The sequence below is a fragment of the Typopeltis vanoorti genome, chromosome 2 (genome assembly GCF_054136105.1).
Source record: "Typopeltis vanoorti isolate ZY-2024b chromosome 2, IOZ_Tvanoo_1.0, whole genome shotgun sequence".
NCBI classification, from domain to species: domain Eukaryota; kingdom Metazoa; phylum Arthropoda; class Arachnida; order Uropygi; family Thelyphonidae; genus Typopeltis; species Typopeltis vanoorti.
In genome coordinates this window covers 117,526,295-117,552,563 of record NC_143550.1, presented here as the reverse complement: position 1 = coordinate 117,552,563, position 26,269 = coordinate 117,526,295, and the positions used below count along the sequence as shown (strand labels likewise).

At 33.5% G+C, this 26,269-nt stretch overlaps 1 protein-coding gene across 1 annotated transcript in view; it reads left to right on the top strand.

Moving 5' to 3' along the window:
- Positions 1–3,232: 3,232 nt before the first annotated feature.
- Positions 3,233–26,269, top strand: part of Txl (Thioredoxin-like) — an 87,267-nt gene continuing 64,230 nt past the window's right edge. The window contains exons 1-3 of the mRNA XM_090407751.1: positions 3,233–3,623; positions 12,983–13,250; positions 17,848–17,970. Of these exons, the coding sequence (XP_090263877.1) occupies positions 3,529–3,623; positions 12,983–13,250; positions 17,848–17,970 (486 nt within the window). The 5' untranslated portion in view covers positions 3,233–3,528. The remainder of the gene's footprint in view (positions 3,624–12,982; positions 13,251–17,847; positions 17,971–26,269) is intronic.

The window sequence follows — 26,269 nt, the reverse complement described above, 5'->3', positions numbered from 1 at the left end:
ATCATGTGTAGCAATTGGACACCCTCAGCTAATGGTCATCTTTTGATCAACCTTCTGTAACTGAGTAACCAAATACCCTTTCTCTCACAGATGGCCACACCAGCTAGATGGCTCCTCACTTTGGTTTCCACTAAAAATAAAGATGCAGTCTAGTGTTCCAGTTTTATCAGTTGCCATTTTCTGTTTACATTATTATTATTGGATGCCCTGTGTGGAACTGACTGGAAATGTTGCCATAGTCATGGACTATGGAGACCGTTTGTTTTTCAGTAGGCAGTTAACTCCATGAGCTACCTTGGTAATATTAGTCATATATCCTCTAAACTTTAACTCTCTATATACATTACAACGCTATTCCCTCCCACTCCTGATCTATTTCCCTAAGCGTAGTTTGATTAGTGTGGTATGCAGCTTGTAATCGATTCGTCCCAAAATGCACAACTTTACATTTACCAAATTAAACTGATTCTTATTATATTTTGCCTGTGCTGAGAGAGAGAGCCTCTTTAAACCACAACGTCTGGATTTCTTTGATTTAGTATTAACCTACCCGAATTTGCTGATGATCAGCAACTTTCAAGTTACCAAAAAAAAAAAAAAAAAAAAAAAAAAAAAAAAAAATCGGCTAACGGCATTTTATTCTCGTGTGGACTAGGCGAGGCCGTTTTAGCCTATCTAAAATTTTGGACTGAGTGGGCAGTTCAATCTCCAGTAGTAGCCAATTAGAGATAGCTAACCCAATATTACTAATCAAGCATCACGCAATGAAGTGACGGCTAATAAGTGCCGCCATATCCTAGTACCTAATCCTAACACAATATTTTTAATGTCTGAAAGTAGTGTGGGTTCTACGGTCGATTTTCGTGAGTTTACCGGATGAAAAACCCGAGTTTCCGGGAGAAAAAACCAACTTGCCCATGCCGAGATCGACTAACTCTGGAACCAGTCGAAAAAAGGCTTAGAAAATTTTCCTGTAGCTGGTGACTACAATCGATCTCGTGACGCTCTTTCTTCGAGTGGTTTAGCGCTGAGGAAGGTAAACACCACTCCCACTGAGCTACAGAAGCGCTGTTTTATTTTTAAAAATCATGTAACGCCCTTTTATTCCCATATAGGTAAGCTGACCATACGTACCCTTTTGAAAGGGACAGTAGTACTGTTTTTTTTTTTTTCATATTTTCCAGCCTTCCCGTCGTTTTAATGAAAATGGCAATTTTGTTCAGTTTTTAATAAAAACTATAAATATACTTTCATATTAGTCAATAATAAATAATTTTCATAACCTATAATCGTATATCAATATCATGGATACCAATAATTTGTATAACAATGGAGTCACATTGATTGATACTAAATATCGATATCTGCAGTGATTTATTCAGAGAAAATAAAAAATGCATGTTGGCAAGGCATTTGCGTCTCAGAAGCGGCGTCTATTCTGCTGTAGCGTTACTTTTTTTGTCTGTATGCTAACAGGTGGCTTTGTTATTCAATGCCGGTGGTTTTAATTTCGTATTTTTTAAAGTTTTAAGTCTTATTTTTTAAAGATTTAAGTCTATCCTTGCAATATCAAAGAGACGAAACTGCAATTTTAATGACGATCTTTAGAAAGAATTCAAATTTATTTAACTGGACAAGCTTTGTACAAGTGATGGAACAAAAGTTCAGATTTGTTTCTGAAATGAGTGAAAAACACCTAGACTTCATGAGTTTTGTAATATTGTTGGGTTCACTCTTTCTCTTCCAGGAAGTACAGCACCTGTTGAGAGAATATTTTCCGTTATGAACAATATGTGGTCAAAGGAAAAATCTAGATTAAGTGTTGAGACAATGAGGGCTATGTTAATTGTAAGACGAAATTGTGTCATGGAGTGTGAGAAGTTTTATGGTAAGATGTTGAAAGATCAAAATTTTCTGCATAAGATCTCTTCATCGGAAAAATATTCATGGTACGATCGTGTTGAAATACAGTCCGCCTCTACATCTACCTAAATTTTTGTATTAGTTCTGTCAATGAAGGATAATGGTAAGCTCAATATGTTCATGTAATAAAACTTTTTTTCTCGTCTTACTTTTTCATTAATACAGAATATTACACAACTCCCGCCCCGTTTTTGCCATCCCAATGATCAGTTTTTGTGTCAAGGAAATATGGTCAGCCTATTTATAGGGAGTAGGCAAGGCAGTTTTATTCCCCTTCAAATTATTTCCAAAATCATTAAAAATATTAGTTAACGCATTTTATTCCCTTACTGCAGTGTTTCTCAACATGGGGTGTATGCCCCATGGGGGGAAATTTGAATATTTTGGGGGACAATTTGAGAATGTACATGTACATATTTATACATATTTATATCATAATTTTTCAGAACTTGGCTGACTATTATGCTAGAGGTGGGGGCATCAAAATCTTTGAGACGTTGAGGTGGGGCATGATCCAAAAAACATTGAGAAATATTGCCTTACAGGTAGTAGGCAAAACAGTTTTGGCTCTGTCTTTTGGAGTCTGAGGGACCGTTCAATTTCCAACGATAGCCGATCAGAGATCGCTTGCCCAAGACTTTCACTAATTATAAGCAGCATCCAGTGAAGAGGCGACTGACAAGTGTCTCCATCTCTTGGTTCCTAGGTTGATCGATTGGTAGAGCCTCTGCTACTAATGGCTCAGTTAAAGAAATTTGAACGCGGTTAGTAGTTGGAAGGGGCCCAATCGTTCCATGCTGTTGGCACACTCTCCCTTGATGAGTCTTTGGACTCCCTGGAGGTGTCAAATAATAATAATCTTAGGTACATAATGTGTTATTGTCTGAATCAGCGTAGTTGCTGCGTCGATTTTTGTAAGTTTCAGCTAACGCCTTTTATTTCCTTATTGGGAGCGAGAGTTATTAGAGAATTTATGATTATCATCATAAATGTTATGGCGGTATCCAAAGCAAAAAGAGATTTTTTTTTTTTTTTTTTTTTTTTTGCAGCATCTACCGCTATCTTTTATAGGCATTAATGTAGATAAAAGCTGCAGGAAATAAATTATATTCATCCTCACAAGAATTACTAGATGAATGAAAATTAATTAAAGCTTTCTGCACACAATATATTTATGTATAATAAATAAAGCTACAGTGACAACGAATGTTATTTCATAGGATTCGAGCTATAATGCTTCTTACTCCCGGACTTCTCCAATCGGTAGTGCATAACCGTTTGAATTCGTCCTGTTTGTATAATTATATGTCGATATTTTAAAGTATTAATCAGACTCATTTTTATTTTATTTTTAGAGGTCTACTTGAGATGAAAAAAATTGGCCTTCTGCATTATATATTTCTTTGAGTGATTTTAAATGTTATGTTTTAACACTGTTTTCAGGAGATAGTTGTGTGATAGCATTTTTTTTTTTTTATCGTATTTCATGCCTTTTCCAGGACTGACGAGTCATGGTTACGCTGTAGAGGAGTTGTAATATTGGAAGCCGGTGTGTAGCGAAAGTAGAAACTGTCTTAGGTGCATTATCTTTTCTAGATTATCATTATGCCAGTCATAATTATTCCAGATGATTCTAGGTTCAATGCTGAACTTGTTCATGCCGGATCGAAGTTAGTTGTGGTAGATTTTATGGCGAGCTGGTAAGTATAAAACGCGATGTTTGTACGTATAAATCTTCCTGTGTATAGGCTGTCCATAAAGTCTGAAATGAACAGGAATATTTGATAGCAAATGCTTTTCGATGTATTCATCACTATTTTCATACAAGGTACACAAAAATTTAGATGTGTATGTGGGTTTAAATGAAGCACTTCATGGTTTATATTTGCGTTATGTGGTGAACATTATTGTATGTGCTTATTAATGCAGTGGACGCATTGTCGTATAAATTTTATTAAATAGTTATTAAAATGTATATAAATAAAATCGATTTTGTAATGTATGGAATGTAACATTCCACAGAATTGTCTTAGCATCTTGTCATTATTATTATTATTATTTGACACCTCCAGGGAGTCCAAAGACTCGTCGAAGGAGAGTGTGCCAACAGCATCGAACGATATATACCACAAAAATATACATCGGTTAGCTGATAGATTTAATATATATTTTCGTGATATATGGAGAAATGCATGAATATGAAATAAGTTATGGTATTCTACACGTTATTTTAGGAACATGTATTTCCTAAATACATGTCCTAATCTTAGTTTTTTTCTGAATCCTTTCTATCGTGCTATATTGATGGGACATATTGACATTTATTTCTGGGATAAGCACCAGCATTAAAGTTGACATTTAACGCGATTTTTATTGTTAAGCTATTGTATTCAAATGTTTCCCTTTATATATAATTCTGATTTGTTAATATATAGATCTTGTATTAAAACTAAGCCACACCCAATTTGCTTTAGGGTGTGGCTGGTATGAGCACATGAAATGTCACAACAGGTACATTGAATTTAGCCATTTTGTACAGGGTATAGAAACCATTTTAAGTTCTGTTGTTTTGGCAGGAAACCTTAGAAAGCTACTGTTCTCCTTAGTACTTATTACATTATATTAACCTGTCTTTTGAATTGGATAGAGTATTGGATGTGCTATCACCTAAGGCCATAAGACTGCAATGCAGATGATTCTTTTAAGCAGATGTAATCTATCATGCAGCAAAGTCTAAACACTAAACTGAAGCATCTTGAAACCATGCAAAAACCTAGTGATTTCATTGAAAGGTGATTTACTTACATAAATAATCATTCTGCATTCATTGCTGTCAAAAAATTTTCCCATCAGTTTTCTTCAGTTGTTATTTTAGTAATCTTTTTGAAAGTCCACCACTGGACTTTAAGAAATGTAAGTAGATTTCTGATAGAATATATTCTTAATTGCCTATGGTAGTTACCAGACTCCATAAATAACCCAGAAAGTACTATATCCAAGTCTCCACAGTCATACAGCTCATTGCAGGAGATCAAACCATCCACTACCTTCCTCTGAATAAATTTAGTGTTGCTGAGTGCATTGTCATATATTGCCATCTATTGCAATGCACTCATTCACCATATTCATATAATTCTAAAAAACCATATTCATGAACCACTTGATATCATTTTCAGTAATTCTATATCATACATCTATTCATCTATCATACATCTATATCATACATCTATTCAATCATTTACAATATAGAGAGTGACTTGCCTCGGAACCCTCTTTAATGTTACTTTGTTTATCTAGCCAGCTAGTTGTATCTGCACCGAGAAATATAGATGGGGCTTGATTGCTGCATATAGTGACACTGTCATCTCCTTATCTGATAATTATTTTGTTTTTTTCTTATTATGGCAGCAATTTTCTGAGTAGCCTTTACAACTTTTGCAATATGTCCCTCGAATACAGCAAACTTTACATCGTTGATGTGAAGTTTGCTGTATTCATCCATCAGGGACATGCACTGACTGGAATGGCTCATCTTCATTCCAGTCTTCAGATTTGTTTAGAAAATCAGCTTCAATTTGCTATCCACTAGCACTCCAAGATCCCTCATTCTCCTTTACCTTCTCAAGTTAAACTCTACCAGTATAGTACATCTCATCCCATCTCTTCTGACCAAAGTACATGAGTTTACATTTAGCAACGTTGAACTGACATTGTCATCATCTACTCACGGTACCAACCATTCGAAATGCTCTGGTAGCAAAACACCATCAGTGCTTTTTGGTATCATTCTCCTCATCTGAACAAACGGTTGAATATCTTCTCTGAGACCTTACTATCCATTAGGATGCTCCTTAAAAGTAGCAGATTTTAAATGTTTTGAATTTTGTATGTGGCAACTGCTTTTGCAATAATGAGAAAAATGAATGAAATGATTTAGAGTATATTTAGGGGTCGCAATGTGAATCTGTAATATTGCTCCCAATAAAATTATGTAATTTGCTTTTATTATTTTAAAAATATGCTTTAGTGCCCCAAGTGATTTAAACATTTGGTGATTAATTAGTATTTTTTAATCTTTTTTTATTTTTTAAACATCAACTTCATTTATAAAGGAAATGATAAATGAAAGCTTATAATTATTCAAATAGATTAATACACTGTTTATGAATTCTTAAATTTACTGGTTTTATTGCAGTTATTTTAGCAGCGTTTCTTTCTTGTGGTTGAGATACAAGTCACTTATGTTTAATAAAAGAAATTGTTTCTGGTCTCCATCATTGATGTGAAGTTTGTTGTATTCATCCATCAGGGACATTTGAGGTTCTTCTCAGGGATAGAGAAGAACCTCAAAATGTTTTGTGAAATCTTCCAGTTGTATAGAAACGATGACATTTGGGTCTACTGTAGCAAATGTAGTTGTTTCATTGGACTGTCATCTCTGGACTTCTTCAAAGCTTCAATAGTTTTTCACTTTGTCATTGAAAACAGCAAATGTGATCAATTCCTCTGAAAGATACCAGAGATATCCTATGAATTTTTGGAGTGCAACATTTGTGATTTCTCTATTTGCTTTTTTGTACAGGTAAATGTCCTTCAGGAACTGAAGGTCATTTCTAGGGGCAGACGCAGCAGATGGAGCTAGGCCAGGCTTTAACATAGTCTGACTGTGAATACACAGCTGTTTGAGATTCCTTCCTGCTCTTTCTTTGTTAATTTGAACTGATTCTTGAACATTGAGGTTTTCAAAGTATAGATGGCATTTGCCATCCAACTGGCATGGTAAAGTCTGTCAGGAGCTTTTATAGTTCATTTGATTGAAACTTCCCCAAGAAAATAATAGTCAACTTAAAGATTCCCTATAATCATGTCTTGGTTAAAATAGTTATAGCTTGCTCTCAAAGAAGGCAATGTCTGTGAGAGCTGCTGTGACATTTTCATCCACTGCACTAATTTGAAAGCTGTAACGGTCCAAGGTGGTCCACGATTTTTGAAACCTCCTAAACAGAAGTATTTCTGGGCCTGTGGAAGGTCCATTTGAGAGCAGTACTTTGGATTCTAGAACTATTTCAAGAATATGATTGCAAAGCAATGACAGCAGATCTGAGTCAGGTTGCTGGTTGGGGTAGATCTTGAGGATTCTGATACTTGAGCACTACAGGGTTTGTTGAATGAAAAGGATTTGAGTGTACTGTCATTGGCAAAGCTTTCGATAGGATTGGAAGTCTGTGAGAGCAGGTCAAGTCATTTATATACAAGAGGAAGAGAGTGGGTGAAAGAACAGAACCCTGAGGTGTGCCTGCATTGGTGGGGAAATCTGAGGAGAGGAAACTGTCCAGCATGACACATAGTGAGTGATCAGCAAGAAAGTTGGCAGTCTGTGCCAAACTCGATCAAATGCCTTTTGAAATGTTGAGGGCAACCACGTTAGTTTTTCCAAAAGTTTCTCCAACTGATTAACTATTCATTAACATCTTGTCTAATTTCAACAGTAATTTGTCATAGAGTATTGTACTGAATGCCTTTTGCAAAAGCTAGAAAAATCATCACTGTTTAACATCTTTTCTAATATAGTGGTCACACTATTATAAAATGTAATTAGGTTACTTGAAACTAGATCATCCATTAACCAACTTATTCTGCACGGAAAAGATTCCTATTCTCATTAATTTGTATTTTGTCTATAACCAGTATATCCAGCACTTTTATCCACTCCTAATATGAAAATTTGCCCATAGTTTATTGCCAGTGACTTGAAAACACCTTTAGACAGCGGCATTGTTTTTCCTCTTTCTGCTCTTCATCATGGAGTGTTTCCTCTTGTTAATAACCAAGTCAGTGGCAATGCTAGTTCTTTTGCACATTCCCTTAATATACATAGTGATATCCTGTATGGTGTCACAGCCTTATTAACTTAAAACATATTTAAAATTCCAAAACATTGCATTTTTATTAACTGCCATCTTCTCAATGCTACTCCATCCTCCACAAATGAAATGCATTGACAAAATACTTGCTGATCATTTCCATTGTGTTTTCTGTGTGTTACCTGTGTGCTATCCCCCCAGCACCTAAAGCATGTTTGTGCCATACTCATTCTTTCCTTTTCTGGCCTTATAACTGTAGAATTCTCTAGGATTATGCTTTGTCTTGGTCAGTCTCATTTCATATGCCCAGTTCATCCTTCTCTACACTCACTCATCTCCCTCCTGTCCTGCACCTTATATTTATTCCTCCCCCCATAACATTCCTTTCTTCCACGTCTCTTGCATAATATAGTCTGCCCACAGTATAGAGAGCTGTTGCTGGAACGCTGCCAAGAGGAGTCCATTCATGCTGAAGGGGGGGAAAGAAATAAGGCAATGTACAAATTGGTCACCAACATGCGAATTTACATGCTTTATATGTAAAATTTTCCAACTGTTATGCAAGCAAAATAGTTATCACTTTAAAAACTACAATGATCATAAAAGAGAAGTTAATTTTCTGACTTGTAGTAATAAACAACCCATCCCACAAGACGAATTGATTATCCTATAATGGGAATGGATTCTCCTTCTTTTCACATGCGCAGAAGTGTCGAAGGGGGTCTCGAATCTGTGGACATACTATATCATGATTTATTGATTTTCTTCCCATTCTGTTTATCGTCTAATTGGCTATACAGTCCTGCATTGTCATCAGTAAACTGATCTTGCACCAAGTTTCAGGTGCTATTGATTTCCCTATCATTTAAATCATGCCATGGAAAGTCATAAGGTTTTTTCCTGAATTCATCATAGTTCCAAACTTCATGTTTTCAGTGAAGCTTGCATTTGCCTAGCAACCTTATGTCAAAACTACATGATCACTCTCCAACTGGTGGCATTATTGGGACTTTTGTTGTTGCCAAATTCATGTCTCCTTTGTTGTTTATAGTATGTTCTATAATATAGGTATTTCTAAGCATCTTTAGAAATCATTCTTGTTACATTTCTCAATGATTTGTAGTTGCTCAGAATCACTTCTGTCTATATTGCTTAGCACATAAGCAACAGCTATGTGTTATGCAGTACAGACCTGTGTATGAGGTTGTCCTCTCACATATCTTGTACATATCTGATCTGTCCTGAAAATAAAGTGATTGTCACCTATGCCCTAGCATAAGTGATAATCACTGTGTTTACAGGAAATTGCACTATTTCTAGAATCTACAATCTCATTCCCAACCAAGAAGGCTATTGGTATTTTCTCTATATAGATAAGATGCATAGAATATGTACCTTCCTCTTCATCTGTGCAAGGCCATCATCTATAGCTTTTGCCTTAAACAAGAGATAACCAACATCCATCCCTCCATCGCCAAGTTGGGATAACATCTTATTCGTAGCTTATTCAAAAAACTACAAAGCAGGCTCTTCATTGAATATTGCTATCACAAGAAAAGAGGAAATCTAGCTAAATTCTGTGAATAGTGGAACCCAACTGGTACCTTTTTTCTGGATTGGAAAAGACAGCATAATTCATAAGTGTTCCAGAAATGGAATGTGCCCTGTATTACCAGAAAGACTGATTGTTTCTTTCATTATTTTTATCAACCTCTGTTCTTTGTTTTCATAATTCTTTGCCTGTGTAACATATATTTTGTTATTAAACAGTTTAGTTTCTAGTTCTTCATATGTATATTTCACCAAGTTTAACAAGAAAATAACATTGTGAATTTATTTTAAAACATGAGAAAGGTGTCCATTGAAACTGTTCATTCATATTTACGAATTTAGGAACACAAAACACGTGTTGAAATGATTATTTTACTAATTATTAATAAAATAACACTTAACGTTTCGACCCCTGTATTGAGGTCATCATCAGAAGGATACACGTGTATAGGGAACCAAGCTGCATGCTCTTCACTCTGTACCAGTAAATTAAATCTATGGGGTTAATTAATCTTTTTCTTAGTCTGACCTCTAGTGATAAATAAAATGAAATAAAAATTGAAAAAAAAATTAATTAAAATAAAAAAATTTAAATAATTAATAAATAAAAAACTACAATAAACTCTGCTAAAGTCCTCATGTACTAAGATTCTTCTGGATTTGTCCAGTTCAGATTGTTATACTATGATTTTCTTCAGGACTTGTACAGTTCAAGTTGCTATTGAATGTTAAAGGGGAAAAAAAACACTTCAAGTCTTCTTGTAGTGGGATTTTTCTTTGGCTTGTTCTGGTTGCTATAAAGGTCCTCCACATTCTTGGAATAGTTAGGCCATCATTTTTGTTCAGATTTGGATTATGTTTGGGCTTTTCACATGCTTCTTTAAATTTCCTCTCGAACCAGGTTTTGGTGCGGTGTAGGGACTTGGTATTTTTTCGATCAACTCTGTGTGTGTGGTCAGAAAGGCCGGTTTTTCCAAAATGGAAGTATTTAATGTGCTGTTTGTATTTGTCCTTCCTAATTGAGATGGTTCACCCTATTTCCCCCTATGTATGGTAGATTACATGTGTATTGTATTTTGTATACCCCTGGATGGGCTAGGTGTGGAAGAGGACCTTTGAGAACTGAGTAGGTGTCTTAATTTTTTGGGGATTTAAAGGTGGTTTTGATGTTGTATTTGTGTAGTGTTCTGTCTAATTTTTTGGAAATGCCTCAAACATAAGGTACGGCAATAGCATTCTTGAAATATTTTTTGTTTTTACTACTATCCATGTGGAGGATCTTGTGAATAGTTTTTTTACTGTATCCATTTTTTGTAAATGTATGGTTGATAATCTTGTATTCCTGGTTTAGAGCTTGTTCATTTGATCAAATAGTTTGAGCTCTGTGTTTAAGGGTGCTTATGACACCTAGTTTTGGTGTTGGGTTGTGATAAGAATTTTTGTGTATGTACTAGCCTGTGTGCGTGTAGGTTTACGGTAGACTGAGGAGAGACAGCCCGAGGGAAGACGTGTGACGATGTGTCTAGGAACGTGCAGAAATAAAAAAAAAATGAGACGTTGTAATTTTTATGAAAGCTTGCACTTTGACAACAATTATAATCAAGTAATAGTTATATCATGCATAAGGCATAGCAAAAATTATTAAACATGTTGATATTGTGAACTACCAATTACATTCTGAGAATAAAAAGTAGAACATTTTTTTCTTTTAAAATAGGTGGAAAGAGGTAATATGATAGATGTTAGTATGTAAGAAGAGATTTTGGAGAATAGGCCATCCCTCAAGGTTCCCCCCCCCCCCAACTTCCAAAACTAGTGTAAAGGTGTGATAAAGAGTGGAGTGAAGAGTTGTATGATATGTTGCTAACTGAATAACTTACATCAATGGATCTAATTCTATGGAAGTTTATAATAAGATAACAATACTTGGTTTTGAGATGTTTTTACCAGAAAATTAAAATTTGATAAAATATTTTATTCTTAATACCTTAAGAATTGGATGTTTCGGTATGCAACATGAACGTGCCAATTCTTGTTTTATGGAAAGTGATTATGTCACTATAAAAGTAAATTTTGCTGTTTTTATATGTCAACTTTTCAATATTATATGTCACTGCTATATATCAGATTCTTGTCCTTTCAGATGTCATCTCCTTCCAGGAGGTTGACTACCATGAGCTTCCATCATGTATGGTTTTGTGCTTCTCTTTTGCATTCTTCATAGGACAAAAAGGTCCAGTCCTTAATATTTCCCATCCAATCTGTTCTTTGTCTTCCTCCTCTTCTTTTTCCTTGTATCATTCCTTCTAGAAGTGTTTTTTTAGGGATTCATGCCTTAGTATGTGACCAAGGTAGGTGGTTTTTCTTTTCTTAATGGTTTTCAATAGATTCCTATCTTCTCCAGTCATCTCTAATATTTCTAAATTAGTTTTTTTTTGGCAGTCCAATTCTTCTGAGGATCCACATCTCAAAGGCTTTTAGTTTATTTTCATAATATTTTGATATTGCCCAGGTTTCTGCTCCATATAGCAGTGTTGACCATACGTAGCATTTGGACAGCCTAATTCTTGTTTTTGTGTGAATTTCCCTTGAGGTCAGAATGTTTTTCATGCTAATGAAGGTTGATCTAGCAATTTCTATTCTTTTTAATATTTCTTTATCACATTTTCCATTCTCTGTAATTAGTTGACCCAAATATATATAATATAACTCTCCACTTGATCTAAAGTATTTCCTCTGATCTTAATATTTATATTGGGTATTTTCCCTTTTTCTCTTGTTACCAGCATGGTTTGGTTTTTTTGATGTTGAAATTAAGTCCATATTTTTCACTTAGCTTCAGTGTCTCTTCTAGTAGGTTTTGAAGATTTTTTTATTTTCAGTTAGCAGTACTGTATCATCTGCATATCTTAAGTTGTTTATATTCTTGCCTCCTATGTTGACTCCTTTAAATTCTTCTAATTGCTGGAAGATATTTTCAGTATAGAGATTAAACAATATAGGAGAAAGAACACAGCCTTGTCTGACATCCTTCTTTATTGGGAATTCTCCCGATACTTTTATTGCGGCAGTTTGCTCCCAATATAGATTTATCGGTAATCTGGTATCTTTACCATCTACTCCTAAATTTCTGATGCATTTGATTAGTTGTTCATGTTGTATATTGTCAAAGGCCTTTGTGTAGTCAATAAAACATAAGTATTCTCTCTGCTTCTCCAGATATCTTTCTATAATAGTTCTAATGTTGAAGAGTCCTTCTCTAGTTCCTTTATTTTCCTGGAAACCAGATTGTGTTTCATTAATTTCCATTTTGATTTTATGTTTATTTCTTTCTAGGATGATATATAACATAACTTTTGCTATCTGACTGATCAGACTGATTGGTCTGTATTCTTCACATTTGATTGTCTTCGATTTTTTAGGTATTGGTAGGAACATTGAGTGCTTAAAATCTTTTGGCAGGTGTCCAGTTTTGTATATTTTGTTATATCAGATTAGCTGATTTTAAATAATTGTAATGTAAGATGTGTTAAGAAAGATAATATATGGTTGAAAAAAAAAAAAGATTTAAATATCACAAAATTTGAAAAATTCCTAAATATTACTTAAGAAGCTCCCATGTTGATTATTATTATATTTCATAGGTGTGGACCATGTCATCAAATAGCACCATTTTTTGAAGAACTTAGTAAGAAATATGTCCAAGTTGTTTTTCTGAAGGTTGATGTTGATCAGTGTACTGAAACTGCAGCTTCTCAGGGAGTAACAGCTATGCCTACTTTTGTCTTCTTCAGAAATAAGGTGAAATTGTGTCATGTCCAAGGTGCTGATACACAAGCTTTAGAAAACAAGTTAAAAGAATTAGCAGGTGGTGATGGGGACGATGTTTCAGAGAGTGGGGTACAAGGACATGTAGGTTACCTTCTTATTAGTTTTCTGCATGGATTGAACTGTGAATGAATTAGGATTAATGAGTTTGAATAGCTTTGTTTGCATTAACAGACAGAAAATTTCTGAAATTTTATTTGTGCCATTGTATGCCAAAATATAATATCTTGTCTGTTAATATCTCTGTAAAGAGAGTGTTTTAACACTGAGTATTAATTAAATTTTACAAGAGTTCAGTCAGATTGGTACAGTGACTTATGACTATTCCTTCTAGAATCAAGGAAATGATTGACTCCAGACCAAATAAAAAAATGTATGTTTAATGAAATAAAAACTATATTCATGGTAAATAAAATTAAATTAACAACTATAAAACTAATTGGCTCCAAAGCCTTCTAAATAAAAGTATATTTCAGAGATCATAAGTTTAATCAGTCTACAAGACGTAATATTTTGTTTTTGCAACAAATTCCTACAAATAATAAATGTTAGGGTCAGTTTTTATCAAGTCTTTTCTCAAAATATAAAACTTCTTAATTTCCATGGGGTTATGAAGTGTTTCCTTATTTAGCATATATTGTTCCATTGATCCTCACTTATTTGCTGAGTATAAATATTCTTACTGCAGGCAATTTAATTATAAGAAGCACAAATCACATATTCTTTACCAGAATAAAAAAGTTTCTTTTACTACCTTAAAAAATGTATCAAAGTGGAATATTTTCATTAATGCCACTTAACAGTTTTAGATTTCTCTAATTCCATCACTTATTCTGAGGAAATAATTCATATTACTAGTCCTTGAGACAGAAGTTGAAACTTTTCATTCAGAGTTTCTTCAAATGTTGAAATACAATGTCTACTTAATATCGCCTTTTTATTTACTATTCACTTGTTGACAGTCTCAATTTTGCAGTCTAAGAATTCACCTTGCTAGGATTCCATTTTTGGAATTCTCTATTAATATATATTCTGTCAAATTTTTCCAAAACTTCCTAAAAACAAAATTTTCTGGTCTGTGTATCTCAGACTTCCATTCCCTCTTGTTTTCTCTTATTACCCTGATACTGAACTTTATCTGTGAGTTGTCAATCAACCTCCTTGGTGAGCATGCACACTTGTTCAACTAAGTGCCAAGCAAGAAGTCATGATGACTGACATGTTATGTCATTAGCAAAGAGAGACTAGACTGTCTTTATGATGAACGACAGATATCACTGCACACTTAATTGTGAATTATAATAAAGAACCATTTGAAATTATTGAAAGTATCGAAAATCTGGTAAGTACAATAAATCTCATATACCTTACATTTTTTAATATAAATATCATTTTCTATCGGACACATTGCAAGTGTTGATCATATGTGGTTATGGAACTGAAGCTAATAAAAAACTAACATAAAGAAGCCATTGTAAAAAGATTCATAATTAGAAATTATGACTATTTTTACTTCAGATATTATAAGATGTTCTCTATTTCATGGGAGTTAATTTTCTTGGTAGTGGCTAATCAAAGCCACTACTAAAAAGTAGTGGCCTCGATTTTTTTATTTTTATTCATTCAATTTTTATTTTATAAAAAATAAAAATTGAATGAAAAGTCAGTTACAATAAGTTAGAAGTAAAACGTAAGAGTAGTAACTTATTTAACAATAAACAGCATAAAAGAAGTGAAATCTGTTTTAAATTTTGCATATTTAATGTACTTTAAAACAGTTATTTGCTGATGATGCAAAGATAGGTAGGGTAATCAAGAATGATGCTGATATGCAGTCTTTGCAGAATGATTTGAATAGGCTGGAATTGTGGCATGGGAAAATGGGTATCAGTAAATGTAAAGTCATTCACTTTGGCATGATTAGATATCCAATGTTGTATTATATTGGTGAGTTTAGGCTAGAAGAAACTGATGAGGCTTGGGATCTTGGAGTGTTAATAGATAGGAAGTTGAAGTTTAGGGGCAATATGACAAAGATTGCAAATACAACTCAAAAGATAATTGCAATGCTGAAACGAACGTTCACATGTAAAGATAAGGATGTTATTTTGCCTCTTTACAAGGCCTTGTTAAGACCTCACTTGGACTATTGTGGGCAGGTCTGCTCTCCTGGTTTCCATTGTGATTCTGATATATTAGAGAGAGTACAAAGGAGAGTGTTAAAAATGATATCAGGATTGTGAAATACTGATTATGAAGACAGATTGAGAATTTGTAGACTGCAGACACTAGCAAACAGGAGGAAGAGGGGTGATATGATTGAGACTTACAAACTTCTGAAAGGGTCATCATACAGGATTTCAATTGATGGAATTTTTCAATTTATGGAGGGTGGGGAAAGGACGAGAGGGCATCCTTGGAAGCTGAGAATGAAGGCTGCCAAGAAGGGTGTGAGGGCTAGATTTTTCTCTCAGTGCGTAATTGGAATGGATTGCCATTGGATGCTATGAGTGCAAGCAGTGTGAATGAATTCAAGAATAAGTATGATAGCTGGTGTGTGTAGTATGTGGCCTCCCTCAATGAGTGTCTGACTCCCTGGAGGTCTCTCTTAATAATAATAATAATCTCCTACCTTGTAACCACATATATCCATTGTTCCACCCAACACACAGGATCAGGGAAAAAAAACAACAACATTTCCATCTGTTAAGGCTACATCCGAAAAAAAAATAGCCAAAGTTCTCTGCAAATAAGACTTTTGCCACTTCTAAACATTTCATTCAGCTAGCTGTCTTCATACGTTCTCCTAAAGATCAATTGTATCCTCTTGAACATTTCTTCAATTACAAGTTTAGTGCTGTGTACCTATGACAGTTATAATTGTGCTCTGATGATGCTGGTTAGAAAACCAGCAAAATATTAGTGAGTTTATTGTACAATGAAACCTGTGGAGAATTTATGACTAAACAAACACATGTAATAACCACAGTAATAAGTTTTAATAAGTAAATATTTCATCCTAAGTATCTTAGGACATTGTCAGTACAGTTAATTCAAACGATACTAGGAATAACATACAGTTAGGGCGCATAATTATGATGGAATCCCAATAAGCATGCAGTAGCGTGTTATAGAATTATATAACACACTACTGTATAATTTTATAACAATTATATATATATATATATATATATATATATATATTATTATATAACAATAATTCTATAACACGCTACTGTACGCATATTGGGATTCCATTGTAATCATGTGCTCTAACTGTATGTTATTTCTAGTATTGTTTGAATTAACTGTACTGATGATGTCCTAAAATACTTAGGATGAAATATTTACTTATTAAAACTTATTACTGTGGTTATTATGTGTGTTTGTTTAGTCATTAGTGAATTTAATAAATAAATATATATTTTTCCTGTCTTGGTGTTGTTTATACTATAAAACATTATCTTCTAGAAAATTTTTCACTTGGTTGTAAGTTAAATTAAACTTGCCAAGAAATTATATTCTCATTTTAATCCTTTGTCCAAATGTAATTAAACAACTTTACATGCAAAGTATCTTCATGATTAGGCTACTTGTATTTATAGAGGCTGACTTCACAATGTGCAAAGCACACATCCTTTGGGACCAAAACGTGTTATAGAATCTGTTTTCAGACATGGCTTCATGTAATTGTGGATAACTGGTATGTAAGTACTTGATTGGCATGCTTTTTTTGGTGACTCAAAATATTCTGCTGTTTTTACAGAAAGGATAAAGCATACTTTGGAAGAACCAGAATGTTTATTAACTACCAAGGCACATTGAAATGCATAATTGAATACATTGATAAGCAGATCAGCTTCTGGAACCTTTTTGACCCAAGTTGTGAATTCCATGCATGGTTCAGGAAGATGGGTCTACACTGCCTGATGCAGATGCTGTTAAATTTTTTTTGTTGGAAAAAATGCCATAAATGAAATGAAAACTTTGCTTTCAAGTGGTATATCATAATGATCATGCAACAGATTTTGCAAATGCATAATTCAGAAGGAATTGCTGCTGAGACACAAATTCACTGCCAGCAGTCTTCATTCAGGTTACAAGTAAAAACCTGAATGTCCATGCTCTAGTTCCTATTAAACGTTTGCCTGGTAGTTCAAATATGCATCCATAAAAGTAATTAAGCATATGTTATCCAAAGTGTAAAGAGAAACAAAAGCTTTACATAAGCACAGCTTACATCTTTTGTTTTTATAGCTTAGATGTAAGCACAGCTTCCTCAAATATGTGTTTATTGTGATATAATTTGTATTGCTGGTCAGCTTGGTTGACTGCATATATATATAGTGCTTCTGCTTTCCAACTAATAGGTTATAAGTTCAAATCCCTTGGTGGGCATGATGTTTTGTGAATGTGGTAGATGAATTTCACTTTCCATATAAGACAAATCTTCTTTATTAGAAACTTGAAAGAGCTTGAACAAGTGTCGTGTGGTCTCCAAATTATCTAATCCTTACCTCACATGTGGTATTAATGTCCATTAAATTTACATCCTTTAACTATCACCCATTAGATGAGTTCATTAACAAAGCATTTTTAACCTAAAAATTAAATCTCTTCTATATCAGAAGATTAATAACACATTTGTAATTTACTTTTCATTTATTTATTTTTTTTTCAGGTTGATCTCATTACTTTTATCAATAAAACTTCTTGTGAATGCCTAAATGAAGCAGATAGCCATCCGTTAACAGGCTGTCTTTCCTCAGGAAGTGGATACTTGGAATCAGACTGTGATGAGCAGGTAATTATATAGAAATAAGAAAATTTAAATACAGCAATCCCTCGATTAGTGTGCCTAATGCATTCTTTAAAACAGGTGCATTAAGTATGTCTCAGGGCATAGTTAAAGGAAAACCATGAAGCTGAAAGACAATAAAACATATTCAGAATAGAATATCAATTTATTATTCTGCTTCTTATCAAAGAATTGAGCTAACGTAGTTTGACGGGCATTCTGTTTCTTTGTTTCATACAACTGATGATATGGCCCTGTTACCTCTTCTGCAAATTTTACTAGTTCTCTCTTCACCATGGTCAGTTTCTAAGCATTGCTGCTTAAAAACTTCGATTGTACAAAAACTATTTTCAAATTGTTTCTGTGAAACCTCTTTGGTCTTGTCAGTGATTAAATTTTCTTCATATTCTTCAGGATCTTCCCACTGTGTATCTAAATTTAGCAGGGCAGAATCACTCGACTTCTCAGAATGAGATTTAATTAACTTAGATTCATTTGAAAAGCCTCTAAAATCATTTGCACAATGTGCAAGAATGTGCTTCCAGGTAGCTCGCATATTTCTAGCAGTAATTTCATTCGACTTTGCGACTGAGATTTCTCTGATTTGGCCAGAAAAGTCTTGGAAGGTATTTGCTTCCAAAAAAAGGCCGGTTTCATCGACATTAAATATTTGTTGATAACAATAGTCTCCTTCTTACACAAATTTCTTCAAAATCTCTGGATATCTCCTTATCTGCACTTGTAGCTTCTCCTGTGATTAGAACATTATGTAGGCTATTTCTCTTTTTGAAACACTCAAATCACCCAGCACAATCGTGGAATACTTCTTCTTTTCCATCATTGATAGCCCTTTCTTTCCAGGTTACAAAGAGACAATGCTTTTGATTTAATAAGGTCAGTGTTTAGCGGGATCCGTTTTTGGTTACAATCTTCGATCCATGTAAAAAGAAGTCTCTCTAATTCAATCATTATAATACTTTGATTTCGAGTGCATGCATGATGAATTTGGAAGCAGCCTTACCTTTCTCTTTGTATTCAGCAGTTGATTCACCCATTTTTGTGTTCTTGTCCTATCTCTGCTCTGGACTTGCCTTGTTCATTTTTCTTTATTATTTCAAGTTTTTCTTCCAAATGAGATTACTTTTCAAATCATTTTCACACTTCTATTTTTTGCTCACTAATTCCTTTACTCATGATTAAAGGTTAGTGTCGTGACGTTGTTTTCTTCATGTTGTGTTCGAATCCGCCATCTTGTTACAAGTCACTTTCATAAAATAAAACGCAACTAATTGTAAATTGATCACTAATCCAAGGGCAGAGAAATTTCTATTATACTGCGCCACTCTATCGTTAGATAAGTCTATATGAAATAGTAGGATCAATTCAAAGTTAGTTAGCAGTCTTTTCATTCAATCAGGCCGAAGTATTTATTTTCTTTTTAGGATTCCCGCTAGATTCGAATTTTTGTGAACGGTGCAGTAAAAAGAAATTCAGGCAAATACAATAGTTAGATTAACCAATGAAACATTTAATATAGGTCATATAACACATACATAAATTTTACTTCTAATTTCTATATACTAGAAACAAGTCAAACATTAAGTCAAGATAATCACAATAGCACAATCTTCCAAGTCTTCACATGTGCTTTCTCAGCTTCTGGGTTACAAAGTTTCTACACTTAATTAAATAAACAGAACATCCAACCTAGTCAGTTTTCACACAATTCTCAGTCATGCTATAAGTTCAAAATATCACAACCACTAATAGCTGAAAATATCTTTCAAACAATTCTTATCTCCAACTCTCATTCACAAAGAGTTTCCACAGTTAAAGTAGCGTTAAGCATAGCGTAATTAACACACAATTCTTCAAGCATAGAAATAATATGCTATAATAAACCTTACCGGAAATAGTTCCTAATACATCAATTATGTTGTGAGCAAACCTTTGGAACTTATTTATCTTACAAAAAAAAAACACATCAACAAGACTTATCCACAGTTATACTTAAAGCACTATCAAACGCACTTCAGAATTCTAGACTTCAATTACAGGGTACTTCAACTATCGTCGTTACCACTCATAAACTAATTAAACACCGTGAGGTTCTTTTTAGGGCAAATCGGAAATAAGCCACAATTCTAGAATAGCCGGGTTCATTCAGAATTCTTCCTTAAACATCCAGCTTTTTATTTTATCCGATTGTAGTATTAATTTCCTTTTTATTATTACTGCTGATTATACTTTCAGCTAACTATAAAGCTCGTTTCGTCCTTGCTCACTTATAAAAAATATCCACTCAATTCCTACCCTTAAGAACCTTTTATTTACTTCTACTTCTCTAGTTTATCTCCTTGCTACCTTTTACTTCCAAAATTCTGTTCTGACTCCCCACTTTTTTATAATTTTTTTTTTATTCTCTCTTTAGCCCACACTCTGTTCCACTCGCGCTCGTTTATTTCATGCGTCTCCATGACAATAGACAAACATAAACATTCTCGCCAATGTTAGACTAGGCTATACTACTACATTGAGTTATTACATAACATTAAGCTTTCACAAAACAGGAATAATTAGAATATTTGCTTTTCAATAAATGCGTAATTAAATTACAAATATAAGTTCTTACAATATTGACATAACAATAAATAAAATAGCTTAATAATATTTAATACAGAATCTTATTACTATTAACACATATCTTTGATTAAACAATTAAATATTAGATATAATTAAGGTAATTACATGATATCAAATTATAATTTAAGTTATTTACATTAAATAATATTTACAAATGTAGCCTTTGTGATGGAAGATCATGTTGGATTCTGAAGCAAATAATAATTACTCTAATATCTACATAATCAGAATCCAACATTAGGAAAATAATTTAAAATAAAAAAGAAGGAAAACAATTGCACGTGATATGCAAAATCAAGTCCCTTCTTGATTTTGCCATTGTTGATAGTGTAGATTCAAACATATGGTAAAAAATGCTCAGTTCCCATGTGGAACAAATTAACAAAAAAAAGTTTCAGAATTACGAACATTACCTACAGTACAATAATGATAGTGTAGAAGTACTTGAAATGGTATGTGATATAAAATCAAATCTATTTAGTAATGGAAGTGTAGCAAAATCCTCAAGTACAAGAATGAAGAATTGCAAAAAGAGGAAGGCAATCTTAAATGGAACATGTATTGCAGAAAGAACAACAACAAATACAACAAAAACAACTGCAAATAGCATACCAAAAAAGGACAGATGATTTAGACTAATATGATAAACAGAGAGACACTACCAATTATCATGCATTTCATCATGGCAAAAGCCTGAGATATAGCCTAGCAACCTTAAAGCAAAACTGACAACTTCAATCCTTGATAACAAGCAACTCCTAACTCCAGTTTACAAATGTTAATACTTGTCCCTAAATTCACAAGCTTATTGTATCAAAAGGTAAGGAAAGCAAAAGTAGAAAAACTGATTTTTCTAATGACTAAATACTCAAGTTATATATGAGAAATGATGATCAAACATTTATGTAATTTCATCTGAATCTGACTTAACTAGTCTCCCCCCTTCTTTCAGAGAAGCAAACTTTAAACTACTATCTTTAATAACAGCTATCATAAATCTCAGCAAGTATATTCTGTCAAACAGGTAACATGTATACAAATTACAAACCATCATAAGCATAATAGTGACTTACATTTGACAATACTGCTCAATTGCATCCTGACGGATATGATGAATTAATCCTGACTGAAGTTTTTTGTAAATGACACAGAAGCTTCTAATATATTAGCTGCTACCAATCCTGTATCCTATGCAAACTGCACAAAAGGCAGCATTATGCTATTTATCAAGGAAAAACAGTGTGAATGAAACATTTATTTTTTATTTTATTTATTTTATTTTTTTCAAGCATTCAGAAACAATGTTCTTGGAATCATAACAGTGGAGTTGTGTGTGTGTATTTATTTATTGTTCAAATCCTCAGCTACAAATCCACTTAACTTTCTTCACAAACTTAAAAACATAAGTGGCATTAGCAGTTACTAACAGATTAACCCATCCTTCTAGGAGAAATTAATATAAATATCCTTGATTGTGCCTCTTCAACCACTAACATATCTTAATACATTAAGATTGTACAACATAAACTTGACAATAACCTCCCTAACAAGAGAAGACATAATACATGCACATTATCAGTGCATGTATTATGTATCAAATGTATCAAAATCACTGCAAAACTCCACTAGACGAACTAAATTCCACTATCTTAGTAGAAAGCATCACCAATAACCTTATTTAGAACACAAACTGGAATAGATGACTGTTTATAATATGTGATCCAATTACTTGATGTAGAAGCCTCAATTTACTGCTTTATATAAAATATATATATATAAAGACAAATAAATAATAACCCATGGATAAATGAGGATGTTCCCTCTAAACATTATTGTGAAAAACAAAAACAATTTGTAGAAGAGCAAAAATTCACTGACAAACAGTGTGTGTGTGTGTGTGTGTGTGTGTGTGTGTGTGTGTGTGTGTGTGTGTGTGTGTGTGTTAAAAAAAAAAAAAAAAAAAAACACAAGAAACCAATTTACTACTAAAATTTGTAGTTGAAATTAGACTGTTATTACTACTTTCAGAAATTCATGGAACACAGTGCAAGTATGAACCAACTGGGCTACACTCTTAGTCAATTACTGACTCAAAAGAAAACTTCCCTGCATGACTATCACCAAAAGGTCAGGAGATGAACTAAAAGACACATGCAAAGTCATTTATTTGTGACTTCACAAAACATCACAAATCAAAGATAATTTTGTGCTGAGTACCATTAGAAACTTATCAACCAGAGTCGATCAAAAATCATTTATTTTATGCCCAACTGAAGCCAGAGATCAGTCCAGGAATAGACAGAATTATATTTTCAGGCTTTGAATACATTTTGAAAAACTAAATCCTGTATTTCTTAAACTTATGATATTTGACACAGGTTCTTTTCAGCCTCTTTCTATCCATTGATGGATAAGCCTCTTCTTATTCCAGTTCTGTCTGTCTTTAGCCAATGTCCACCATCTCATGTCAAACTTGTGTAGCTCTTTCCTCCATCTTGTTCTTTGGCAACCTTTCCTTCTCTTGGTATCCACTCATTGCTTAATTTTGTCCACATTTCATATGGCAATCTACTAATATGACCAGCCCATTTCACATGCTTTACGGTATCTTCTACTCCAGTCATCTCTCTAATTCTAGTATTTCTTATTCTGTCTTTTTTTTTTTTATGTGGAGCATTCTTCTCTCTAAGGTTGTTTGAGCCACATGCACCCTATTTTCCTATTTTTAATTGTTGGCTAGGTTTCCCTTCCATACATGAACACTGGAATAATGCACATATTAAAGAGCTTTATTTTTAGGCATACAGGTAAATCTTCTAAGAGATGATCTTCATACCAAAATGCTTTGTTTCCTTGTGATTCTTTTACTTATTTCTTTATCTAGTGTTTCCTTAAAACTAATTGACTAAGGTAAATATAGTCCTCCACAATTTCAATGATTTGATCTGAATTTGTCATCAGTTTTGTTATAGTTATGTTAATCTTTAAACCTTTTTAACCTGCTTTCTCTGTCAAGGTCATTTAGCATTTCCTGAGTTTTTGTATTTTTGCTAAAAGAACAATGCCATCTGCAAAATGTGAGTAATTGAAATTTTTTTTTCATTGATGTTAATTCCATAATTTTTCCATGAGATGTTCTTAAAGACTTCCTCTAATGTAGGAAAACGATTTGAATGATATAAGATCTCCTTGCCTTACTCCTATCCCAATACCAAATTCCTTTCCATGATGTTCTAGCTTTATACTGGTTGTTGAGTTTTGATATACTGTTGTTGGGATTACTTATTGTTTTAAGTTGTTTATTATTTCTGACTGATATAGAGAATCAAAGGCTTTCAAAAATCTCAAATACTAAATATGCAGGAATATTCATTTACTTTTTCTGTTACTTGATTATTAGCATGGATATAATCTGTTATAGAGAATCTTGCTCTGAATCTGCTTGTTCATATGGCTGTGCATCATTCAAAAATTTATTTGATATAATGGATATAAACATTTTGTACAATTGTAATATCAGACTGATTGACCCATACTTATTCATATCATCTCTGCTGCCCTTTTTATAAAAAAAAAAAAAAAAAAAAAAAAAATCAGCTAACGCCTATTTGTTCCCATATAGAGAGTAGGCAGGGCTGTTTACCCTATCTAGTGGCATTTGCACTCGACGGCGCTTGACTGCATGAAGAAAGGATTTGGTTGTTCAAATCTAGTCACCGACTAGAGGAAATTCTTCTAAGCCTTTTTTCGACCGGTTCCTGAGTTAATCGATCTCTGGCACGGGCTAGCAGGTTTTTTCTCCCGGAGACTGGTTTTTCGTCCCGTAAACTCAAGAAAATCGACCGTCGAACACACACTATTTTCAGACATTTAAAATATTGTGTTAGGGTTAGGGACCACGAGATGGTGGCACTAGCTTGCCGCCTTCTTCACTGCATACCGATGAATCAGTGATAGCCTTGGGCCAGTTGTCTCTCTGATTGGCTACCAGTGGAGATTGAACTGCCCACTCAGTGCCCTTTTTATGTAATAAGATAATCAAGGATTTATGTCACTGCACTGGAATTTTTTCTGTAGTTAAAATATCATTGAATATATTCAGTATGACCTTATGAAACTGTGAACCTCCTGGTTTTGTGTGTTCTGCTAATATGCTTATCTTCTCCAGGACTTATTATTCTTTGCTGACTTGAGGGCTTTCCATAATTTTACCATCACAATGGATGGTTCTGTATCAGCCTCATCTAAATATAGTAAAGGATTTGTATGTTTCCTTGCCTCTGTATAGGTCCCTATAAAACTCACTGCATATTGTCATTATTTCTTTTTTATTGTATTGTACTATTTCTTGTTTAATTTTCAATTTTGAAATCTTGTTTTTTTCTATTTCAGGTGTTCCTTGTTTTTTAGAGATTTTTTTTTTTTTTTTGTTTTCTCTTATGTTCTGAATTGTTCTTAAATTATATTTCTGATGTTGTTTTTGATTACTTTTCTAGCTAACTTTTGCATTTACACAAATTCTTCTTCCCTTTTTTATTAGATCAAGTATCCATAAAGTTTTTCTTTAAAAGTTATTTTGCTGGTAATGATTTTCTTAAACTTTTAGTAACATCTATTATTGAAGCTGTTTACTCCATTATATATACCTGATTCGTTTGTACTTTTTTCTTTCAACTTTCCTTATTATGGCAAACATATTATGGCAAACAACATGCAAATGTTGTTTGCCATAATATAAACCGGCAAATCTTAAAGAAAACTTGGATTGATTCAGCCAGAGAGCATGTGGTGAGGTAATTTGTAAGGATAGAAAAATCAAAACTCCATGGTGGACTCAGGAAGTTAAAGAGGCAGTTAACGAAAAGAAGAAAGCATATCAAAAATTCCTGGCAAGTAAGTCAGGTTGTGCTTTTAGGGAATACATAGAAAAATGTACGAAAGCAAAGCACTGTGTAAAATTAGCTAAACAAAAGTCATGGGAAGACCTTTGATAAGAACATATCAGGAAGATGGTAAAATATTCTGGACGCTATTGAAAAAGCTCAGAAATGGAGGAAAGAATACTGTAAAAGGGGACATGAAACTGAAGATTGATATTCTTCTGTATGAAGTAATTACTTTGAAAGATTGCTAAATGAAACAAGTAGTGTAGCATGATGGTAGAAAACACTGAATAGGAATGCAGTCTTGAATATATATCTGTACTTGAAATAGAAAAGGCTATAGAAACCTGAAATGTGGAAAGTCAGCTTAAGTAGATGATATTCAACCAGAAATGCACAAATATGGTAGTATAAAAGTTTTGCAGTGGCTATACTGCATAATTCAGAAGGCCTGTCAGAAGGTCATGTTCCAGATGATTGGAGTAGAGCGCTCATAGTCACCTATCTATAAAAAAAAGGGAATAAAACTGAATATGAGAATTATAGAGGAATTTCTCTACTGAGTGTTCCTGGTAAGATTTATGTAAATATTCTTGAGAAACAGCTAAGAAAAATTGTGGAGGAGAAGCTTGAAGAACAAGCTGAGTTCAGGCCAGAACAGGTTGTCAGGATCAGATTTTCACTTGAAGATAAATAATTGAGAAATCATGGGAATATAACAAGGATCTGGATTTAAGTTTTGTAGATCTGGAAAAGGCATATAACAAGGTGCCAAGATG